The sequence below is a fragment of the Falco biarmicus genome, chromosome 8 (genome assembly GCF_023638135.1).
Source record: "Falco biarmicus isolate bFalBia1 chromosome 8, bFalBia1.pri, whole genome shotgun sequence".
In the NCBI taxonomy this organism is placed as follows: domain Eukaryota; kingdom Metazoa; phylum Chordata; class Aves; order Falconiformes; family Falconidae; genus Falco; species Falco biarmicus.
Genome location: NC_079295.1, coordinates 42,615,105 through 42,638,736, shown reverse-complemented (window position 1 = coordinate 42,638,736; position 23,632 = coordinate 42,615,105). Strand labels below are relative to the sequence as shown.

At 44.9% G+C, this 23,632-nt stretch overlaps 2 protein-coding genes across 6 annotated transcripts in view; both read left to right on the top strand.

Moving 5' to 3' along the window:
- Positions 1-386: 386 nt before the first annotated feature.
- LOC130153812 (translation initiation factor IF-2-like) lies at positions 387-11,420 on the top strand. Its single transcript, XM_056349162.1, has 2 exons — positions 387-615; positions 10,783-11,420. The coding sequence occupies exons 1-2, from the start codon at positions 387-389 to the stop codon at positions 11,418-11,420; spliced, it is 867 nt and encodes a 288-aa protein (XP_056205137.1).
- STAM2 (signal transducing adaptor molecule 2) overlaps positions 11,364-23,632 on the top strand; it is a 27,387-nt gene continuing 15,118 nt past the window's right edge. For 2 of the 5 annotated variants that reach the window (XM_056348621.1, XM_056348618.1), the window contains exons 1-3: positions 11,364-11,507; positions 20,333-20,417; positions 23,344-23,419. In XM_056348621.1, coding sequence (XP_056204596.1) covers positions 11,468-11,507; positions 20,333-20,417; positions 23,344-23,419 — 201 coding nt within the window. In that variant the 5' untranslated portion in view covers positions 11,364-11,467. Of the gene's footprint in view, positions 11,508-11,693; positions 12,960-20,332; positions 20,418-23,343; positions 23,420-23,632 lie in introns of those variants that run through there. The other 3 variants (XM_056348623.1, XM_056348622.1, XM_056348619.1) reach the window with 2 other exon arrangements.

The window sequence follows — 23,632 nt, the reverse complement described above, 5'->3', positions numbered from 1 at the left end:
AGTGTCCTCTGCAAGCAAAGCTGCTTCACTGTTTATGTCTTCAGGTTTTCTCGATTCAGTTCACTGGCCACTTGTCATCAGGCCTGCTCACGTCTTCCCACAAAACCCAGCTGGAGACCATCCCGCTGGAGCAAGTCCCCTTCCCCCAGGACCTTCCCTCCCTTCTTGTGCACAAACGCAACGGGGAGAAGCTGCCCCTTTGCATACATGTGTCCAAAGGCCACGCTCATGAACGAGCGCCAACAAGCAGGCAAAGTCCACAGCTGGGGAACAGCCATTTTTAGTTAATTTTCATGTTGGTGGCGCTGGTGCAGGGGTTGTGTGGGCTGGCCACTGAGGGGGCTGCCGAGGGGCCATGTGTGCCACCCACCGGCGCCGCCGTACCCATGGCCGCTGGGAATGGGTGGCACACCGCCTGCGTGGCTGCTCCATCACTGGCCCATCGCTTGTCCTTGGCCTCACCACCGCCTCTCAACCGCAACGTTGAGAGCCTTTCAGCATCTTCCGAGCGCAGCACACCCAAGCCCAGGGATCCGCTCCCTGCAGGCAGCCGGCGCCGCTGCGTGGGCCAGTGTGCTGAGAACCAGCAAGACATCTGGGTGAACTCCAGCCGAGGTTAGCAGGGACACGGCGATGCCCATAGAAATCAGACAGAATGTTTATGTAAAGGTAGGAAATTTAGACTGAATTTAAAAATTAAACTTTTTTAATTAGTAAATGCTTTACCAAGGAACAATTTCCATTGCCGAGTACATGATTCCTCATTGCTTGAGGGATTTAAAACCAGACTACTCTCTGCTCCAAAAAAGTGCTATAAGCAACAGTTCTTTGCTTATAATGAACTGGAAATACTGGCAAGTCTCCATCTCCTTCAAGTATTTTCTGAGATGTAACAGATGTAGAATGCAGTCAGTGACATTCCTCCAGCTTTTTTAACTGCGTTTTCTTTCCTCTAAAATACATCAGAAGCCGCAGCGGTTAAAGTCTGTTCCCTCTGACCCAGCCGATCCCCAGCACAGGCATCCCCGGTGATGGAGCAGCTCTTCCCAAAGCGTGCTGGTGGTGGCCAGCGGTGGACCATGGCACCGCCGTCCTTGTGGGCTCTGGGAGGTGGCACAGGTGGGACCTGCCTGGTCCCCAGATCCCTGTCCTGTCATGATCCCATCAACCCCCCCCTCCCTCTGAAACAAGGTAAACCTCATTGCCTGAACCGTCAATCACACAAATTACTCTGGCACATTAGCGCTAGCATTAATGAAGCTACTAGAAAACCCCACTGCAGTAGTGGAGTCCTTCCAGCACCCTTCTGTAATACATTAACATCAATAATTGCAATCATAAGGATAAAAGTAATAATACTAATGGCTCAAAACACACGCAGCCGTTCACACTCCTGTGCCAAGGCCTTACAGCAGGCTTTGCTAGGCCCTTGTTTCTGAGCTGGAGGCAGGAGCGATGGAGCCATTCGAGCCGTTATGGCATTTTCTCATGAGCTCCGCTGCCATGTACCGCTGCGACTCGCTGACGCAGTTCAGTGAGTAGACAGGGCCAGATCCTACCCAGAGTGTAAGCCTGGAGTAGTTCACCTAAAGCCCACAGTGGGACTTTGAAGTAGCGGGAGTGCAAATGAAAGAGGACTTGCAGTGCTTTAACCACAGAGCTATTTCACGCACAGCCTTTGGACCAGATGACGTGCATTTTTGGGCAGTTCTAAGCGCCTGCTAGACCCCGCACAGCCCAGCAGGCACTGGCGCCGGTGCTCCTCCCCAGCCAAACCGGCCAGACCCACCCCATGTCCCATGGTAAACGTCATGCAAGTCTATTTCTGGAGCAGCAAGGAAATAACATCTTTTTAAACATTCAGAAAACTTGTGTGACACGGTATTTCAGCTCATTTACTCTTTGTACTCATTTTCCTAGATTCTGGCAAGGGAGAACAGTTTGGGTTTCAACACGAGTAAGAGAAGGGAGGTACAAGAGAAGGTATTCAAATGCCCCATCCAGTATTTGATGGGGAAATGCAGGGAGTCAGAAGTGGTTAAACAGGAATTATTTGACAACACCAGCATGTCTAGATCAGGCATTTACACATCCACAAGTTTCTCTTATAATGACAGCATGGGGAAATCTTCTCCCCCTCCCCCTGGCCTGGCTCCACTGCGGCCGCAGGACCGCAGCAGGCAAACCCTCACCTGGCTGGCCCTGGCAAAGCAGGGTTATGCCACCAGAAATGATGCTTTTTCTGTTAATTAATTAAAAATAATAAAATTTAATTCTGTTAATTAAATAACTCCCAATTAAATCACTATCTCATGGAAACTGGGCTGGCTATGCCACTGGGCTGTTTCACGTACATTTATCCTACGTACATAGCCCAGCATGGATTTATTTAGAGACAAAGGCCAAACACAGGTGGGACTGCATGAATGCGTTTTCCTGGAGTTGCTCACTGGCTGGAGACTGGAACAGGGAGAATGCAGGATAGCTCAATAAACAGGAAATTAAGTCTCTCGTAAGAAAAGATTTGTGATTTATAGAATTATAACAGAATCACCTTAGGGTTTAATGTTACAAAACACAGTCAAATGTTTTTAAAAACCAATTAATTAGTGCCGGTATCCGGAGGAGGTCTCAGACTGGGAGGATGTGCTTTGGTCACAGCCAGGACAGGTGACACTCACCCCCGGTTTGTGCTTTTTTGGATTTCCAGGAGCATTCCATAGACGGCATGGTAGGCTGTAGCATATCAAATGATTTGGGGAAGGGAATTTACGATTGTTGCCCTGTCCTTTTTCTATATTAAAAATAAAAAATAATCAGCTGGTCCTGAGGTCAGTGACTCTGGTTCAGAAACAGGGGAATGAGCAACCAGCCTGCTCAGATGCAGCACCCCGGGCGAGCCTCCGCTCCGGCAAGGTGAGCAAACCAGCGGCATCGCAGCTCTGCTGCATTTTTAAGTCAGCACTGTGGTTGCCCATGAGCAAGTTCAAAGCTGTAACCTTTTCTGATGACATAAACAAAACGGGCAGCAGCAGCCTTTCTATTATTTAAACAAGTCCTCAAATCCCTTGGCCCTCTTCCTTTTTCTTTCTTTTTTTTTTTTTTTTTTTCTCTTTTTTAACAAATGCCAGAAGCCTTTTCTGTAAAAAAATGAAAATCACTGGTGGCCAAGCCACCAGATTTGTGCTTTTGGTTCATGTCCTAATGGGGTGTTAGCGTTGGCTGCTGCTTTGGAAGTGGCAGATGGCCGTCCACGCTGTTTATTTTGCATTTTCCCCCACCCAGCCGCAGCATCCGCCTGTGCGCAGTGTCCCTTGCCACGGGTGGCCCGTTTTGCCTTGCCAACTCATTGCTGCATAGCGAGTGCCCAACACCGACTGCAGTGCAACTATTGAACAGGAAATATGACAATGGCTCTTATCAGGAGTCATTAATTACATTGAGCTGTAATGATGTTGCCTTCCATTAAAATATTAACTAGTGTGACCTGCACCACACGGAGAACAGCCTGTTTCTGGAAGGGAGTTCTGCTGCCTGCCATCCACCTGAGCGCCTGCGGAGAACCTCAGCTTTCGTGGAGGCTCCCCATCCCCTGCCGGCGGCCCCCCGAGGAGAGCCCATTGGCAGTGGCCCCCCGCAGGCACGCTGGACTCCTGTTGACTGCGAAAGGTTTCCTCTACGTGCTGCAAGGAGCCTCCAAAACGCTCTGCAGGGAAATGCTCTACCTGGGCATTTGGTCTACTCGGGGTTGTGGGGAACTTGTGCCTTTGTAGGGAGAAAAACTCCCGAAGCATCGGCCCTTGGAAGGGACGCGTGTCCTTGAAGGAATAGGGAGGCTGAGGTCAAGGGCTTCCTGGGACAGGGGAGCCGGGGTGATTGAGCCAGCAGCTCATGGCCATGGAGCTATGCATGGGTCACAGCACCGCAGCCGGGTGGGGGCTGCAGGGCAGGCGGAGCCCCCCCAGCCGCCCCCCGGCTGCGGCAGCTCCCCTCGGGCAGGCTGCACAGAGCCTGGGCTGGGGGGGCTGGGCAGGAGGAGCCCCCCCAGGCTGCCCGGCACCCTCCCGGCACAGCAGCTCTCCCTCACGGGCAGCGGGAGCCGCCTGTGCCGCAGCGGGTGCCCGCCGGCCCCAGCCCTGGCGCTGGGCACCGCTGGGCAGAGCCCGAGCCCGGCCCCGGCCCCTCGCCACCCGCCCCTAAGGTCTCCGTGTGCCCCGGCAAGGTCCCCTCCCCGCCTCCCCCTGCCCCGGCTGGGCAGCCCCCGCTCCCGCAGCCGCCCCGCACGCGCCGCCCGCTCCAGCACCTTCGTGGCCTCCGACCCGCCCTCCCAGTAGCTCCGGGGGAACAGCTGAGCCGGGCAGCCCAGAAGGTCCAGCCCATGTGCCCACAGCTGCCTCTGGTTAATTATTCATCAGCTGGATCTGTTTGTAAAATAGCCCATGAATAACTCATAACTTCTCCGAAACGTCCACCGTTTGCTGAGCACGGTCCGTGGCTGGCAGGGGCTGCCGACCTGCAGATTTCGGCTTTCTGACTGCAAGTGGAAAAAGGAGTGAAGACGTGGGATCCCCGCCCAGCTTGCCCAATTGTTTGAATTAGCTGTTTCAGTGAATGGCCCCACAACAAACACGTTTGCGTAGTCTGTGACATAAAGGAACAAAGTCAAATGGAGCTGAACAGATTCCCATATTTCAGTTAATATTTACAGGAAGCTTTTGTTCTAACACCATGCGAATACAGCACAAATAGAGAAACAAAAGAGGGAAGAGGCCAGCTAAAAAAATGAATTTTCCATTTTTAAAACTTAGAAAATAAATTCAGAAAGCCTTTTCTCAATTTATGATAAAATGCTAGCTGGGTTTACAGCAACAGAGGGAACTCTGCATTTTGAGCTCCCAGGATGGGTGATGGAAACTTCCCAGACCACTTGTGTGATCTTGCCCTCCTCGGTGTCTCCTTGAATTTAAAATTATTTGTTTATGAGGTTAAAAACAGTTTGGCAGCTATCTTGGACTCATACATCCTTTTTCATCTGAAGATCTCAGAGTAGTTTATAAACATGAACCAAGCCACAAAACACCCATGCAGGGCCTACCCTATCATACTTGTCCAACAAGTGTGTTATCAACAACAGAGCTCGCCCAGGTTTGCACAGGAGAGGACATTTCCTTGAAACCTGGGGAATTTCCTTTCAGTCAGACTGTGGCAGATTCCAAATACATACAGAAAAAGCAAGACAGGAAAACCGAAGGAAGTATTTTCTTAAAAACACCGTTAAAACGGTGAATTCAGGCAATCTTCCCCATTGCAGAGAACTGCACATGCAGCATCACTGATCCTGAGGCAGAAGCATCCTGGCACCACATCTGGGTACCAGGGTGACCCTCTGTCCTCACATGCAGAAGTACAACAGGATCCTGCTGTGAGTGGGACATGTGCCTGGGAGTGAACCATGTTTCTGCTCCCGATCACTTCCAAAGGCACCGTTAACCCCTCTGGAGGTTAACCCTGGAGGAAGCACCCCAAAAGGCAAGCTGCCAGAGGGGGCAGGGAGCAGGGCTCCCCTGGCATCCCCCCTGCGAGGCTGGCCACTAGCTCGGTCCTAGCCAATGCCCCTGGCTGGGGAAAGGCATGCACCAGCCTCTCCGCTGTCACGCTCCTTCTGCCAGTCTGAGGAGCAGCTCTTTTCTTTGAGTCTTCCTCCCTGGAAGTGCCTCTCGATCCGCCCTCCAGCCCAGCTACAGATTGTCAGCTGCCTCTGCTTTCAAACGTACCATGGGTGCTGGGATTGGGGTGAGGGCTGTGCTGTTCTTTATTTAATTATCTCCCACCTTAATTGCCTTGTCATTAGGAAGAACCTGGTATTTGATACCATTTAGGAGAGGAAAAGACCTGATGGGGCAACAGTTTAAAATTGTACAGGATGTCTCATATTCCAGGTAAAACTCAGAATTGCCAACAGTATTATAGATGGCTCTGCCACGGAGAAAAGCCCTTACCCGGCGAAGGAGCGGGAGCCGTGCTGATGGTGTCACTGCCATCATCGCTGCAGTCCCGGCTGCGGGGACACAACTGTTTCACACACACCCCAGCACAGCCCGGCTCTAGCAGACTATGCTGAGGTCACGCTCAGGATCCTGCTGATACGAGTTAGTCTGGGTTTGTAAATCATATCTGAAGGACATAATCCAGGGCTTAATTTACTGATTTCTCTTACTTCCCACTCCGTCGCCTTTTCTGACACATTTAATTCTAACCCATGTTGCTCATTACCTGCAGGGGTTAATTTTGTCAGGCTTGCTAATGTGTCTCATGACCTCCTGGGTCTCTTGACTTGGGTCTGTTTTGATTTGTTCTGTTTTTCTGTTGGGAGAACCAAAACAAGACTGGCAGCACAAACCGGACAAGTTTTGTAATTTGAAATCAGCTGAATGCTGAGCATACATTAACTGTACACGGTGGTGTAGGTGTCTCTGACACAATGGCTGTCTGGGCTGTAGCTGTGGTGCTCTGTCCTCTCCCCTCCTTGAACATCTATACAGGTGGCTGTATGTATTCAGAACTAATTAAAAACATACATTTGCATATTCTAGATTGTCTTGTTAAATTATACGCTTCAAGGCACAGTATGTCTGGATACTCAGTCTTGTGTTAGGATGAGCATCCCAAAATAATGTGCAGCCTTCTTACCCTGCACTGAATTCTATTTGCAGCCACAGCCCTGAAAACTGTGAGCCATAAGGCATTCTTAAAAATTATGTGTTTTGGGATATGTCAGTAGTGGAGGAGTACAAAGAGTCACCCCAGTACACTGAATGCAACCCCAGCGACGGAGATGCAGACAGATCCAAATCTGGTCCCTGGTTCTACAGAAAGAATCGCTTACATGCTGTCTGGGTGCATGCTGTTACCGGATAACAAGATGCAAAGCAGCGTACCGGCATTTTTCATTCAGAGCATAAATGCTCCCAGTGAAAGGACATTGAACTTTGGAGCTCATGAGAGGAAGCATCTGATCCGAAATTTGGCTTGCACTGTGAAACAATTGGGATTGCCTGACAGCCGCATTCCTCCCTGGCGTACATTTATCCAGACAAGGGGACGTGGCTGGGAGGCCATATGGTGCCAAAGTGAGGCAAATTTGTTGACAAAACCTGGGACTCTGGTTTAGTTTCTACCGCCATATGGGATGGGCACAGGAACTCCCACATGACCCACCACTGAACAAAACCACTTCTTGGAGGCAAATTCACTGGGTCACTGCAGCACTTACCCTGCACGCCCAAACACCAATTTCCTGGCTGGAGGGGACGAGTAGGTGGGAAAGATGGTCCAAGAACGAGCCTAGTCCACCTGCCTCTGATGTGCTGCCATGAAAGAACAACAAATGGGCAGAGCTGCTTCACCACCATGAGCCCGGGCTCAGAGGTGCTCTGCCACAGCGAGCCCAGCACAGAGGAGGAGGTGATGCCCCAGCTCCACACGTTCTTGTCTGAGCTCCCACCTCGCACAGACACTACAGGCACTGTGTGTTCACGTACCACTGCAGAGAGCTGTAAGCACCCCCAGAAGCCTACACCACTGGAAGAGCATCTCCCAAAGACTCGTGAACCAAGGCCTTGGAGAGCACTAACCATGTCTCTGTAGAGTTTCCTATTGGAAATCTGGAGCCAAGAGCTGTGGCTCCAGGAGCCACAACGCTCTCATACAAAAAGCTACACTGGGGCCAAGCAGCATACAAAGCGTCTAAGGGTCAGACCTTCTGGCTGCTCCAGAAGGAGCTACCCATCCTGCTGGCACAGCCCTGCCCTGGCTGAGGCTATTTTTTGGAAGGAGATGCTAAAAGCCCAGAACAAGGTCCATTAACCAGGTCCTTATTGTCTCTATGCATTTGGGAGACCACTGGATTTAGATGCTGGGTGAGTGCACGAAAGAAGTGGGGACAAGTGAGATGCATCTGTTTTGGCTGTCTAATCACTCTCCCTCTTTCTCCTCCATGGCAGCTAATGTAAGAAAAAGAAATCCCACCATGTAACAACAGGTACAAGAAAATAAAATCTATGATTAGAAAAATAAATGTATTCCAGTTAACATCAACTCGTTTCCAAGTGTGCTGCAATAGCCATGCATGAAAAAGCGTCTGAGATGCTTCTATGAGGAAACTTGAGTGCCTGAGCTGAATAACAACAGCCAAAGAAAACTTAACAATAATGAATCAAAGTCTTTAAACAGCAAGAGTATGTTCCATTTAAGTGGCATCAGGCTGTGCGTGCAGTAAAATTTGTTATTAAAAACGCTCAAGCTTTTCCATACTTCTTTAATGCAGTATCGTTTCTCATGCAAGGGCATGATGGATACAAAGTCTGTTCATCTGCTGAGCAGAGCCATAAAAGCACAGAATATTAACCCTTTAAAAAGCATGCTCCTCACCAACTTCCTGCATCACAAGCATCACCTAACAGTAAAATCAGAAGAACCAAGGGGAAGAGAGTCCTCATGTACATCTTGAAACACTTTATACAGAATTATTTTCAGCATTTCTGTTTTATCAGTTTCTCTGTCTGCATGACTCCTACACAGAACACCAGAGGAGAGAGACCATTACAAAAAGAGGAAAAAAAATATTTCAGTAAACCACAAAGTAAACTAGAGGGCAGCTGGAGAAATAAAAGAGAATCCAGTCAGATGCAAAACAAAGCTACAAGCCTTAGCAAGCTGCTTCTGTGCAGTAGGAAAAAGCTTCCTGAGAGTTACCCAAGATTTCTAAAAGCAAACACTGTGGACAATATAAATTGTCCTTTAAAACATCTGTTACAAAAGTTAAGGTTTGAGATTAAATATTATGACAACACATCATTACTGAAGTAAGGGGGAAAGCTCAGAGTTGGCCCCTCTGGTGCATGACAGGGGTGTAAGGAAGGGGAAACATCAAATTCCTGCAAAGCCCCATTGAGCCGTCAGTGATACGGGCACCAAAGCCTGCAGGTCATCCTAAGATGGTAAAGTACCTGAGCCACGGGCACACAGGCTGCTCAGTACTTGGGGATAAACAGATTGCCAGATCTGGAGTCTGGAAAAACAGGCTTAGAAATAACTTCTTTTTTAATAGTTGTTTTTCCATCCTCCTCTCTAGCGCTTCCTAGGAGTTCTCCTTAACATGTGAGTAGTTTGTAACTGCATGACTCGGGATAAGTGGTAGTGCTCTAATCCTTTCTTTTCTGTTCCCAGGTCTTATTATTGCTGTGGATTTTATCATTTATTGTGGGATTTAGGCTTTTCCATTGGGAAACATCCCATGGCTTTGATTGTTGTGTCACCTAGAGCAGAAGTTCTGTAGATGTTTCTGGACTCTATGTTCCACATGACTGCTTGAACCTGGGGGGCTTATGTTCAGCAGATGGCCCTTTCCAGTTCTTCATTTCTAGGAGGCACAGCAGATCTCAGGTGCACTGTCCCACCATGACCAGGTAAAAAATGGAGCAAACGTACATGAAAAGGTATGACATCTGATTCAACACTAAGGTGACAAAAGGGACATTATAGGATCTGAAAACTGGAGAACATAACCATTCATTTCCATGTGCAGCTGCTGTGATTATCGCACCACATGTGATACCACGGAGTTAGTAAAAGAGAAAGCTCATTGTCTTGAATTATACAGAACTCATTATAATTTTCTATTTCAGCCAGACATTAGTGTTTACTGCATTTCTGCACAAACTGATTCATCCTTCCTTTTTTAAAGCAATTAAAAAAATTAGTGCCATTTTTATTCATCCTGATTCATTAAGTGAAATTACAAGTTTCAATGTAATTAGGAAATTTAAGACTGAGGGAAAGGCACCCCATTTTGCCTTAAAAATCTGACACAAAGGGTTCATTTCTAGCAGTCAGTTCAGCATGGGCAATGATGGCCATGGAAGTGAGACAAGGGTGCCACCTTCAGACTGCTTCAAACTCTGGAAAATGGGAATAAAATGGAAACTCCATCGGAGGTGAGGTGGACATAACACCGGGGCAAGCGAACTGCTGATGCAATTTCATGATCAAACAAAACCAGCACATTTGATAATACTGTGCCATCACAGATCCCAGATGATTTAAAATAAATGCTTCTGATATACAAAACGTGCTATAATTTTTGAAGAAATAAGAATTTAATTTCTAATATAGAATCTAAAATGGCTTACAAAAGACGCTGAAAAATATTATTTACACATTTAAGTGAAACTCATGTATCTTTAAGTTTTATACTTGTGTATCAAGAGATGAAAAAAGAAATGTGGCCCCACAAATTTGAGATGAGTGGGCAGGAAAGTATCACTGAATCATACAGAAAGCTTTCAGGAATCTCAAAGTCCTACCCTTCGAATAGCGATGCAGCCACTGTCATGCTGCTGTGCCTCACTTTTCCATGAGTTCTCTTGATGAAGAGGTCAAAAATAGCCTCTGACTAATGTGCTGACACTACCGTGGTGATGACTAAGCCTCACGACTACCCCAAGACTCGGCTCCACAACGTATGACTGTGCATATTCCAAAAAGCACACGATGCTGGGGATGAAACCACTGACTCACACCCCGGGGCTGGCCTAAGCTCACTTGAAGCCACATTACTCCTCAGAGAAGGGAGGCACACGGGGCCGCGGCCTGGGGCGCCCAGGTTCTTGCGAACAGGGGCTACGGAGCCGGGGCTGGGGGTGCCCGGAAAAGGGCTTTTTGGGGAGCTTCTCCTCCTGGCTACACAGCCGGCAGAAGGCTGCACAGTTTCTCCTCCCTCAGGACGAGGCATACCCCCTCAGCCATACACCCCAAAAGCCGTACAGCCGCAAGCACGCCTCCGCCAGCCACCATCGCCTCCGCCACCATCGCCTCAGGCGCAGCCCCCGCGCCGCCACACACCCGCGGCCGGGCGCCGGCCTCCCGCCCTCCTCACCCCCACCGAGGCGACAAAACCCGTGCCCTCAGGCAGCTTTTACAGTCGAGTTCTGACACCGGGGGAGGGAAACATCGAGCGACCGCGACCGCACGGGGAAAACCGGAGGGACGAGAAGCAGTTCCCGGCCGGCGGCCGCCGCCGCAAGATGGCGCCTCCCGTGACGTCCCAGGCAGCGACCGCGCCGGAGAGGCGGCAACGGGGCGGGGCCTCCGCCCCCGCGAGGCCCCCGGCCCACCGGGCTGCCCGAGCGAGCGCCTGCCGCTGCCGCCGCCGCTGCCCGCCCCGCTCCCCACCGCCCCGCCGGGCAGCACCGGCGCCCTCCCGCGCCCCCCCGCCTGGCCGGCGCCTCGTTGCGGTGCTGCCGCGGCGTTTCCTCCGCCCCGCGGCCCGGCGCGCCGGGCAGCTGCGGGGGGGCCTGAGGCGGCGGCGGTCGGGCGGCGGCGGTGGGTCTGGCGGCCGCTGGCCGGGGCGTCAGTGCTGAGGCCGGGCGGCTGAGCGGGCGGCTGAGCGGGCGGGCGGGCTGCCGACATGCCGCTCTTCGCTCCCAACCCCTTCGAGCAGGACGTGGGTGAGCGAGCGGGGCGCGGGGAGGCGGGGCGGCGGCTGGGCCTGGCTGGCCGGCAGGGCCGGGGGCGGCGGGGCGGCGGCCTCCTCCTGCCCCCTCTCCTCTCCCCACCTCCGCCTGCCCGCGGCGGGCGCTGGGCTCCCGAGGAGAGGGGGTCACGGCGGCCGGGCGGGGGCCGCGGTGCCCAGCCGGCTCGGTGGGCGGCCGGCCCGCCTGAGCTGGGGTCACGGAGTCGCGCCTGGGGTGACATTTCTTCCCATCACAAAGCCATGGGGCGCCTTGGGAGTTGGTGCCATCGACGGCATGAAGGCGATGACTCGGTTGTTTTGTGTTTCTGCTTTGGCTTATTCTTTCTCGAGCACCAAACTTGCTCAGTGTGTTGCTTTTTCAGGGTATTTTTGTTGGTCTGTTTTTTTTTAAACACTATCCTGAGTCGAAGCACTGGGAAAAGCAATTAAATTAAGCTAGATACTAGAGTCAGATTTAGATTTACATTGTTACACTGGAATTTTAGGTAAGAGAAGAATTCAGCGTTCTTGGGATTTTTGTCAAAGCCGCGATGTAAGCAGGTGGAAGAGGCTGTTGTGAGCTCTTCTGTTACCACACCGTCTCTTCTTTGTTGAATATAACTAGTACTGTTTTCTTAACGTGGCTGCAAAGTTTGTGTAATAAAAGCATTCCCTTTCCCCTCACAACTGAGGGGTTTGTAATGTTGACCTATGATTGAAATGAAAGTAGAAACTTGCCAGACCAGCTGCGCATAGCCCAGTTATTTCAAATACCTTGTGAAGTTTTATGTGTGTTTTGCCTGACTTAGCTTCCACATGGCTCTAAATAATGTATTTGCACAAGTGAAGATTTTTTTGAACAGGGAACGGTCACAACTCTGCAGGATTCTTGGGCAGACCTAAATGTTTTAGTCCTGTAGTGTTTCAAAAGTGGCAGTCTGTTCGCTCGTAGTTTCTTAAACTTCGTTGTACATATACTGAGTGTAACTGTCTGTACTTACTACAGTTAAACAAGTGCAGTGGAGTAGGAACTTTGTAATTATTGAGGCTAAATCTTACAGTCCCTTGCCAGGAAAACTTTGTGTTTGCCATTAGGAGCTTTTTAAAAAATTATTATTCTGTTGTAAATTAGACCACCCAGAATATCAGGTTACCAAGTGTGGATAGTCTGTATTTTAACTTGCAGTATTTACGTGATAGTTTTTAAATATGCATGCCAGGATTTAACTTTTTTACATTTTGTTTTCTTTTTCATTTGAAAAAGGAAGTTACATACCAAGAAACCAGTCAAGCTCAGCTGATGGCCTCATGCTACTGGAAAGGAGAGATCCCTTCCCGTGGCCCCATCCACCCAGCTGGGTTTTCTTTGATTCACCATTGAGCTGATTCGGTTCTTTTTAGCAGAAAACTGGTTTGCCAGAAGAAAGTATTTGGATCGTCTATGAAGGTGCTGAGTTTGAAAGTTCAATGACTTGAATCAGCTCAACAAAGGTTGTGAAATGATAGTGAAAAGAGGAAGCAGGGCACCCCTGAAAAAGTTAATGGGAAGAACAGGACCCCGCTTTTGTTAGCAGCAAGCAGTGAGGTTGATCCAGCTTGCCTTTCAAGCTGTACATCTAGTACTGGTCTTTACTTGGGTCATGTTTAGAAAATGTAGGTAAACGCGTTTTTGATTTGCCACAGCTGGTTTTGCTTTTTTAGTTCTCAACCCCTGTGTTTACCTTTTTACAGAGCTGTGCGGAGGTTGAATTCCTTGGCATCTGCTTTGGTGGCTTTGTATATAGTTGCAGTGTCCCAAGATTAACCTATGGAATGGTGTTTTAGAGGCATGTGGTTTCTTTCATCTGTTTTTCTTATTGAGCAGATACCCCAAAACTTCAGTTCTTTAGTGTTGGAAGCTTTTTAATTTCCTGTCTAAATCAGTTCATGGTTTAGTTCATGTGCACTTGCTGTTTTCCCAGCGTTATCCTTCCTCTTAAACAACCTTCATTTCTTAAGTAGTTGCTCCTTCAATCGAGAACAAGCCTATTCCCTTTCATCTTTTGTTTAGTTAGCCTTCTTTCATAAGATTGTTGACATGATCAAGGCAGTAGGAAGTATTTTTCTGTGTAGTTTGACTGGCATCCAGAATTGTGCACCGTATCGCAGATTGCTGATAGCTTGTATGGTAACACTTCATGTTTCCGTGTGCTTTGCTGAAATGTTTACCTGGGGTGTTTTATTCTAGGGTTGTATTTGCCTTCTTGTGGCTGCTTTACCTTGGTGGCCTGTATCCTCTTGTGCTAAACTTGGTGTACTCGTCATTCTCCTCTTGTTTACAACTGCTGAGCACTTAGTTTGTAGGAGAATCTTTTATTGACTCTGAATTTGTGTTTTGTCCTACTGTTACCTTTTTCTACCTAATTCAGTCCTCAAAGGTTTACATTTCCCCTCACGTGTTGCTTTCGCTTCTGCATTTACTAATGATACCTTCCAACTGTCTGCTGGCTTCCCTGTAAGACCCTTGGCTTTGCTGTCAGTACCAGCCAGAATGTATCAATATTGATTGCAAAACTGATTTTTGAGGCATTCGGGGAATAAAGCACTGTAATGAGGGTGGGGAGATTTTATGTTACTTGTAGAGTGATCCAAGAACTGTAGCTAATAAGTCACATGTGGCATCCTATGGAATGTTTCTGTGCAATCTGAACAGACCATTGATGCTAGATTAGTCTTTAATAAGATGTCCTTGCCCAGAAGAGTAGCTGCTTTCTGTTATAAGTCACCATGTTTCCCCTTCATTTCTCAGTCTGTAATAATTCTTGTCTTCAGTGTTTGGTCTAAAGTCTTGCAAATATTTGAGGATAAGCTAATTGGGGTGGGTTTTTTTGGATGTTGCTTGGGTGTTTCTTTTTTTGAAATGTAGGGACACATTTTCCAGTACTCAATCTGTGGCTTTGCCTTGATTTGACCAATCGAAATTCCTAAATTCGGAGCCTGAAATTTTATGGCATTTCTTTCTCAGTTTTGAGATCATTACTGGTCTGCTCCCCCGGCCTGCCCTGATTATTATTTTTTTAATATATTGGAGCCTTACTTTTTGTTTGTTTGGGGTTTTTTTGTTGTTTTTAATTATATTATGAGGGATGCTTTATAATATGTGACTATTGGTAACTTCAGTTTTGGTGCATTCTAGGCTCTGGTGTACAAGTCTCTGTTAAACCCTACCTAGTCTTTTCAGTGGTTTTCTTGTAGTTTGCAGGTTGTCTGACAGATGGAATTGTTTGATTTTCAGGTTATTGGCCAATTGAATCAATGAAACCTAATGTCAGACTCGCATTTTAAGCAAAAATTGTATCCTGAAAAGCCTTTTCAGTGAACTGGATTTACAGTGCAAAAATTACTTTAATATTCTATTTTTGGTCCCATTTTGTTAGAATATTATATAATTATTAAGGCTAAGTGTTATAGTGCCTTGCCAGTAAAAATTTCTGTTTGCCATTAGGAGCTTTTTAGAAAATCATTATTATGGTATTATTATTATTTGTGGGGGATCATTATTATTATGGAATCATTACAGGTAGGGTGGCCTTTTCAGCAAGGACCAAGTGGACCATGCAGTGTTACTGGAAATGCAAGTCATATGACTACAGTGTCATCATGCCTATAATCCTTAATTAAATCAAAGCTACAATTTTCTAATTGGGTTATACAAAGGCAAGGCAAACAAACAAAGGTGCATGGCGTTAAATTTCTGGGTTTCATCCGTATGGTTCTGCTTTATCTTCTGTGAAACAACAATCTGGAATAGTCCTCAATTTTTTTAGTTCTTCACTTTTCATATATGAACTTTGTTTTTACATACTTAGAATGGCTTTGTGTAAGAGTGGGAATATTTATGTGCAGACAAGATTTTATTTCACATAGCTTTGGTGAGCAGAGCAGTCGTTAGAAAATCTTTTATTTTAGTGATGACAGTCTTTAGCAAATGCCATATCAAATTGAAAAGTTCTTTGTGCTAAATCAGCACTTAAGTGCTTGTTTTCTCTAACATCAAAATTGACACAAGTGGAAAAAAAAGTTCTAGTATTTCTAGGGTTTTTAACTGACATGTTATTTGGCATTATTGGCAAGCCTGGCTCAAGGGAGTTCAGGGCTGAAATAACAAGTTTGAAGGTCGTGTGTGCTAGACAGCATAGAGGTAGAGCTGTTGTCAGGTCAGGATTGCTGATTTCGCTGTGTCAGTGTCAAATGCTAATGCTGTAAGTTAAACGGGATATAAGTTTCCAGCAGAAGCAGTCAGTGAGGCACTTGTGTAACAGCATGATACACTTTTGGTAGGAATCAAAGTGTCACATTGGTTACTTTGGCAGAGATTTCTGCAGAACTTTTGGGGTGTATTCTTGGGGAGTTTAGGGGGCTGTGAGGTTCTCTCAGTTCCTTTTCTTTCTTTTCATGTTCATATAGATTATTTTAAGATTCCCCTTCTTGCCCTTGCAGTTGTCCTTGTGTTCTGCCATTGCGAGTATAGATTCCAACATGTCTGCAGAATTCTTAGTGTTGTATTAGAAGTGAACTGTGTTGCTTTTGTTTTTGCAAACCTGAGGGAATCCAGTGCTGGTTGTGCATGGTGGAAAATGCAGCAGGCCCAGAGAGAGGTGCTGGGTGAACACTGCAGGGTATGCCGGCAGCAAGCTCTGCATGGTGATTCCAGGCTTGTAAGAGTGAACATGTGTTACAACACTTCATTATGAATGCAGATCTGGGACACTTTGGCATTATGCCAGGATCTTTAGAAACTGAAGACTTGACGTTTGAAAAGATGTAAACAGGGAGGCTTTTGAGGATTGCCATGTGTTTCCCAGTTGCATAGCATTAGCCCCCCCCCCCCCCCCCCCCCCCCTTCCCCCCTTGTCTTTTGGTCGTATTTCTGTGTATTACCCATCCCTTTCTTCTGAAAGAGGGGAAATGTGCAGTTAGGCTGGCAAGGGTGATGTTCCGCTCACCTTTTTGATGTTGTGTGGTAGAGGGATGGTCCTGAAAAACTTGACTTAAGCATGCAGTGGTAAAGCATTACTTTCTCTTCTGGAAGAGGTGGTGACAGTGTTTTAAGGCAGTAGCTTGACAAGCATTTCTTCTTTTGGCAGTAATACCAGCAAACAGTTCCCATCCCCTTCCCAGCTGCTCATTTTACTGGTATCTCTCCTTTCTTGTGTTGGCATAGTTTTTTGTACAGCTGGATGGCAAGTCGGATCAGGGAACTGATCCAGTTAAAAATGATTAATTGTGTTTTTAATTCTTTGTGGGTTTTTAAAAATATACCAAGCAGCAATAAAAAGAAACTAATTTTGCTTTTATCGTGATTTCTGTAACAGTAAGCTCAAGTCTAGTGTTTGTTCATTAATTGGAGGACTACAGAGTATAAGTCATAGCATTTTTTGCAAGTTTATATTCTCTTGGCACTGAAAAGATCTTGGAGAATGCATCCCTCCTACATCTGTTTCTTCTGATCAAAGTCCATGTCTCAGCATCTGTGAAGTAGTTATCCTTCAAGATTATTTTTCAGCTGGAGCTCATGTTAAGCAAAAAAACAGATGCTGTTAAATTTGTCATGCTGGCAGGGAAGGAAACCTCAAAAGTTGTAGGAGTTTGCCATAGGGCAGCCTTCATATTCTCACCGGGACCACATCTGCTCCCAGAGGGCCACATGGGTACAAGAGGAGGGAGTTTTCATTTGACAGGCCTCCATGTACAAACGTGCTGGCTGGGTGAGAGCGTGGAAAGCACAGGAGCCATGAGTAAGCAGTGCTAAGCGTCACATAGTAGCTATGCTGCTCTTCAGGGTGTAGAAGGTGTGGAGTTCTTGGTGAAGCCTGGTAAACATCAAGCCTTCCTGTTGACAGTGGAAGAGTGGATCAGATTAGCATGGGACATCTATCATGGCAGGCAGAGCTGACTGTGATTTCCTCTGAGGGTTCAGGGAAACTTCAGTGTATCCTCTGGCAAGTGTTTTTGAGTCTTTTGTAGAGGACAGAAGTGACACTGGTGTCTACATAACAAATACCTTAAGGGGAGGAGAGGTGTTGATGGGTCCCAACGGGCTGAAGAAGCTGAAGGCCCACAGAGCTGCACCACTGCACTTGCTTTACCCTGTTCCTTATCCGGCACTCTTTGTGGGTGAGCCATTTTTTTGGCTTCGCATGACAGCAGGTACAAAGCGAGGTGCTTGGTTTTGCAGTGTTTACGCTGCAGGGTCAGTTTATGAGCTTGCATTTGACTGGCTTGTAAACAAGGTAATTTTAAATTGCCTACATATTTTTATGTTTGAGCATCTATTCCGGTTTGTTTCTTTGCTGTGATATTTTAGAAGAGAGTGCTTTTTGCTAGCAAATCAGGCAGGCGTGCCTTCTCAATGCATTTTATGTGTATTTTGTGGATGCAATTACATTTTTTTCAATAGCTTCTCCAAATGTACATTACCTGATTTGATTTGTTTCCCATTTTAAAAGGAGAGTAGTGGAGGGAAAGAGAAGGGAGTGTGGGAAGAGGAAAGTTTGGAGGGCTGGTTTGCAGTTCTGGAGTGTATGAAACGAGAAACAGAGCTGACATGTATGGCAGTACCTGTTCTCAGGCTTGCCCCACTAGTTGTGCCAACCTGTATCGAAGCACTCCAGCATCCCAGCTGAGCTTGTGTCCCCCCCAGTCAGTGGGTGTTGCTGAGAGCTGGAAGAGCCCAAGTGCAGCGTTGGTCATTGCTGTTTGGGGCGTTTTATGGTTCTGAAGACTTGGGTGTGAAACACAACCTTGATTTTTTTTCTTGGTTTCCATGCCTTTTTGTTGACCTACCACCATTTCTTACTGTTTACTGTTAGAGGCTTCCTCTCTGCTTGTGGAAGAGGGGGACTTATGGAAAAAGGCATCTCTAAAATATTCCAGGAATTTCGGGGGGGAGACAGGTTTCAGATCAGGGTGACAGCAGGCAATGCTATTAAATATTGTGCCTGGTCTGTTTTACAGGCATTAGTGCTATTTGTCATTGGAGGACTGGCTTTGTATGCATAACTGATGGCTGCTGTCATTTGATGAGACGGATTAATTTGACTGACAAGTTTTGATGAGAGGATTCACACCACTGGGGATGGAGATGTGCACGGCAATGCTTTTTGAAAAGCAGGTTTAGCTGGCAGAACTTCATAGGAAACACCAGGCTGAAGTCGTGTGCACCAAACACTGTGTTACGCTGTTCTTATGTGGCTGTTGAGTACTTAGGGTTCATGTATCTGGGAAATGTGCATATAGGGGTTGTTTTGGTTTGATTTTTTTTTTAAATAAATTGAACATTAAACTGTTTCAAATTGCAGATGCTAATTTGTTTTCAAGAACAAGCAATGAGTTTTGTGTTAGTGTCCTAAAAATATTGATGCACTTAAAAGAAAATTTAATGATTATGTCCTTTCTGGGTAAGTTTTTAAGAAGGCTTGTGTTGTAGGAACATACACAATATTTGCTTCCTCTAAGTAGTTAGTCTAGCTTGCAAAGATAACCTGTGGCCAAAATTGCAAGTTTCCATTACTCCTCCTTGGTCTGCTTTTACATCTGTAACAAAAGGTATTTACGGTCACTGTTGACTGCTAAGCTTGTGTTTTCTTTGTGGAAGCCATTCTGCTGAGCCAGCCTGAGTATTGTTGAAACTTTTGACTGCAAAACTAAGTAGTGAAACTGGTTATCAGGGAAGATGCTTAATTATACACATGAAATTGGGTTTATCCTGCAGTACTGTTGCTGTCAGCAAACCTTGTAATTTTGAAACAGCTGCTATCACAGAGCACCATCACATTAATAGTGAGTGACCATTATGTTCTGCTTTAATCTGCTAAATAGTCTTTAAAATGCTCGTCCCAAAGGGATTTAGTGGCTTCTCTTACTGAAATAAAATTCTGTAGAAGTACTGATTATGGTATCACCGTGATTATGAAGTGCATTCTGATGGGTTTAATATGTAACGTAAAAACCTAAAAGCTCTTATCTTTGAATTTACTTAAAATATTAAACTAGCAGGTTAAATCCTAAAGCAGCAGATGCAATGAATGAAATATTTAATTTGCTGTTTATAAGCTATTTTAATAGGACTGTGATATTTACATGTGATTAAAATAACATGATTAATAAAAGCTTCGAAGGAAAGCACAAATAAATAACATTAAACCTTATCAGTTAATATATAGAGTGATATGCTGCAAATATTGATAAGGGATATGTTCTTTTGATAGAACAGTCTGGTTTGTATTGCCTCCTTCTGTGTGTGTTATTAATCATTCCATGCCATTTATTTTTCTCAACGCTTGCTATGGCATTTAGATTTTCTTGAAAATGTCACAGAAAAAAAAATACTTTGTGTGTTGAATGAGGCTAGGGCTTTCCTTTAGTCCTAAAGATATCTTTTTGTTTGTTTGTTTCCCTTGGAACACATGAAATATTTAATGGCATGCAAACCTTAGCGGACCTTAAGCAAACTCTAAACTAGGGCTATGACTTCAACTTGGAGTAACTAAACAAACTGTATAGAAGCAGTTTCTTTTTCATAATTTACAGTGTTACATTTCAAGAGTTGTTTCTATTTTTTGGACTTCTAAAAACTTATCACACCTGTTAGTCCAGTGCTGAAAACTGTACATAACACTTTCCAAGATGGCAAGAATTAGTGCTGACCTGTAGAAGACACTGCCTGTCGGTACTTTGTATGTGGAGTCTCCTTTTTTAGTATGGCTGAGAAGGTGTCTGTGGACTACATTCTAAACTTAATAGGGTATTACACTTAATCAATTTTGTTTTTCTTTATAGAAAAAGCTACAAATGAATGTAACACCAGTGAGGACTGGGGTCTTATTATGGATATATGTGACAAGGTTGCCAGTACTCCTAATGGGTAAGCTGTATCTCAGCATTACAACATGTAATTTCATGTTCATGTGAAGAATAGTGTTTCCGAGAGAACATGTCTCAAAATGCTCATCGTAGTCAGCCACGCAAAAAGTGCTACCAATCTGACACTTCTGCAAGCTCTACAAATACATGTAGATGGCTGTAAAAATCTGAAAGAAATGTTCCAGCAGGGTTTCTAGTAGAACAATTTGTATATGCTGAGTGCGTTCCAATTTTTATGGAGTTTTGCACAGTAGACCAAGTTATTCATATTTAACGATCTTGCATAAATTTTGAGAAGCAACTATGCCAGTAGGAAAAAGTGAACTAGTTTCTTTGTAGAAAATTACCTAGCTAGGACAGTTAGGTATTTACGATAAGGAATTTATCTGTGTTTATTCATTAGGAACAATGGGACTGATGGAGGAGAAAAGGGGAAAAAAATGGAGATCAAACCGTAGATCAGTTTGAATCAGTCTAGCCTAAGCAGTAATACTGAAACGTAAGTGGTAGTTCAGTGATCCCATAATGGCCGAAAGTATTTGCTGAATTCTAAAGTAATCTTTTTGAGTGATAACATGTTCTAAATCTTAAAGTAAACCTGAATTAGTGCATAGGTTGAATTCTTCAGTGATCTTAGAATTTCTATCGGTTATGTGTAATTTTTAAGATTACTACACTGCACTGTATGTGCATGCTTTGGGTTTTTTTATTAATTACCTTTCACAGGGAATAACAGCAAATCCATTCATTCTGGAATTCTTTAGTCTTGGAAAAAAAGTGTAGAATGTCCTTTGAGTCCTTTATTAAAAATCTATTTTTTTCTTTAGTTACAAAAGACTTTTTTTAGAGGGAACTGTTTTAAATCTGCTTGGTTTGGGGGAGGAGAAACTGTAAAAAAAAGTTAAGTGTTTTTTTCCCCTGATTAGACATGCAAAATATATAACTATATATATAAGAAGTACATCATTAAATCTTAATATATATTTTTGTATCTACAATAAAATCCTAAATTCAGAATTCTAAATGCCAGTACCGCTAGCATATTTTACTTCAGTTTTATGTAGTTTTCTTCCCTCCTGCCTTTCACCAAGAGCCATCTTTCTGAAAATAATAAATAGTTGCCTACCCTTAAATAAATATATAGCTTAGCAACAATATGTTGACTTTGCTGGATTGTTTGTACATGAACTATGACCAAACATACTCATTATTAGGACTAAACCCATATGTTCTAGCTATGTGTACATCACCAAGTAACTCAGTACAGTAAGGCTGGAGTTGTAAACCAGAGCAGTTGGTACTGAAACCATCCATCCAGTTTGCAGTTCAGGGTGTTTGGGGTTGTTTTTCCACCTTCAGAACAGGTCTAATCTCTTCTCTTAAACTTAATATCCACACCAGGTGCAAATTTGTCTGTGGATCCTGTCACTCCTCTTATTCTCATGGCTCCTTGAGAGATTGGAGCACTTTTGCTATGCATAGAGGAGCTTCTGGCTTAGTTTCATCCGAAAGGCAAGAAATGTGCATGCATAAAACTCCACTGTGAACTAAATACGCAGCAGGTGGGAATGGTTAGAAAGATTGTTTCAGAACAAGACTAGTGCTCTAAACCAAAATGTGAATATAAGTGCAGTTTATTATCTTAATATAATGGCATAAAATATTTCTCACTGCTGTACACATAACACATTGGGAAAGACATCTTTTGAAACAAACCAAAACCTTGACAGAAACATCTTTTTTAGTGTTAAAAGTGAAAGTTTTGGTTTCATTTCTGCACAGGCCTTTTTTTTTTAAGCTTTGCGTAAGGTTGCAATTCCGTGACAACTTTAAATTAACGGGAGAGAGAATTTGTGTTGAGAGGGTTGTCAGATATTTCCTCCAGCCCCTTGTGTGATGGATTCCTGGTGAATCTGATCTTGGCAGTGATCTGGCCAAAAACTAACATGCTCAGTCAGATCGTTCCTTGATCCGGGCACTGCATGGCTGCTAAAGCCTCAGTGAGGAAGGGAAGGGGACTGCATTGCTCTAGGGAGGGACAGTAGGTGACTGTTCCACTGCTTTCATCAGTGACTTTCACTTGTGCCTGCGTAAAGCAACCAAGGAGCCAGAGCCTCAGTGGTGAAGAGCACAGATGGTTTGAGCTGAGTTCCCTGGGTGACGTGGAGAAATGCAGCCTTGCGGAGGCATTTCTGTGCTTTGGTAATATAGCAGCTGAGGTGTACTGCAAGTGAGATTAGTTGTAAAGATCTCACATTAGGTCTTTATATAGAGATTTCATGTTTTTAGGGGGTTCAGATTAATAGTGTTAATGAAGACTTATATGCATCAGCCTGTGTAGCTCATGCATGCCATTAATGCTCATTTAATGTATGAAAAGCCTTAATAGATTAACATTTAGAATGCTAATAATTGTTCTGTGCTGCTCAGATTTTGCTGAAACAAATTATAAAAATCTTTGTGTCCTGAGAGTCTCGAAAATGGGATTCAAGAGCTGACAACCTGTGTGCACGATTTTTAAATTAAATCTATAAAGACCCTTCACAGTAGCCAGTAAAATAACCGTTTATTTAATCATCACTGCTCCTCATTCTTTCTTTTTATGTAGACATTTCTTTCATTGTCTGTTTCAAATCCATTTCCTCAACTTAATGGCAATTGCTCCCTTTATGACCTGTCAGCAGTTTTATGGAAATTAATACAAAATTCCAGTGTAAAAATGGGGTCTGTGCCAGTCCAGTACACATAGAAGAACAAACAAGTTGTTAAATACTTCCAGCTAGCTCTGGGAAGACTTTATGTTAGGTTACATTTTTGTCAATAGACCCAGTTTTGTTTGCTTACCCAGCTTGAGTATCTGGTATCATTCATTCCACAGATTATGTCAGTCACAGTTATCACTAATAGTTTCCTTGTTCCATTTTCAGAGCAAAGGATTGCCTTAAAGCCATCATGAAGAGAGTAAATCATAAAGTTCCCCATGTGGCTTTGCAAGCACTTACAGTGAGTAGACTATCATTATTTTGGAAAAACTTTGTATTTTTTATGTAATGCAGCTATTAAATGTGTACTGATCTAGTAATACTTTTATGTATCTTCAGTAGAAGTCAGTCAGGGTGTGCATGCTGCACAGCAGATTAAATTTAAATCTTTTATGTATGCTTTTATTTTGGATTATTTTCATTGTTGTCATAAATGTTCACAATTGTATTTCTG

What these genes read in the sequence shown, in the direction of transcription:
- LOC130153812 (XM_056349162.1), top strand. Translation starts at nt 387, where the DNA reads ATGGCCGCTGGGAATGGGTGGCACACCGCCTGCGTGGCTGCTCCATCA. An exon ending in CTGGGTGAACTCCAGCCGAG is followed by an intron (nt 616 to 10,782) that starts GTTAGCAGGGAC and finishes CTCCTCCCTCAG; the next exon opens with GACGAGGCATACCCCCTCAG.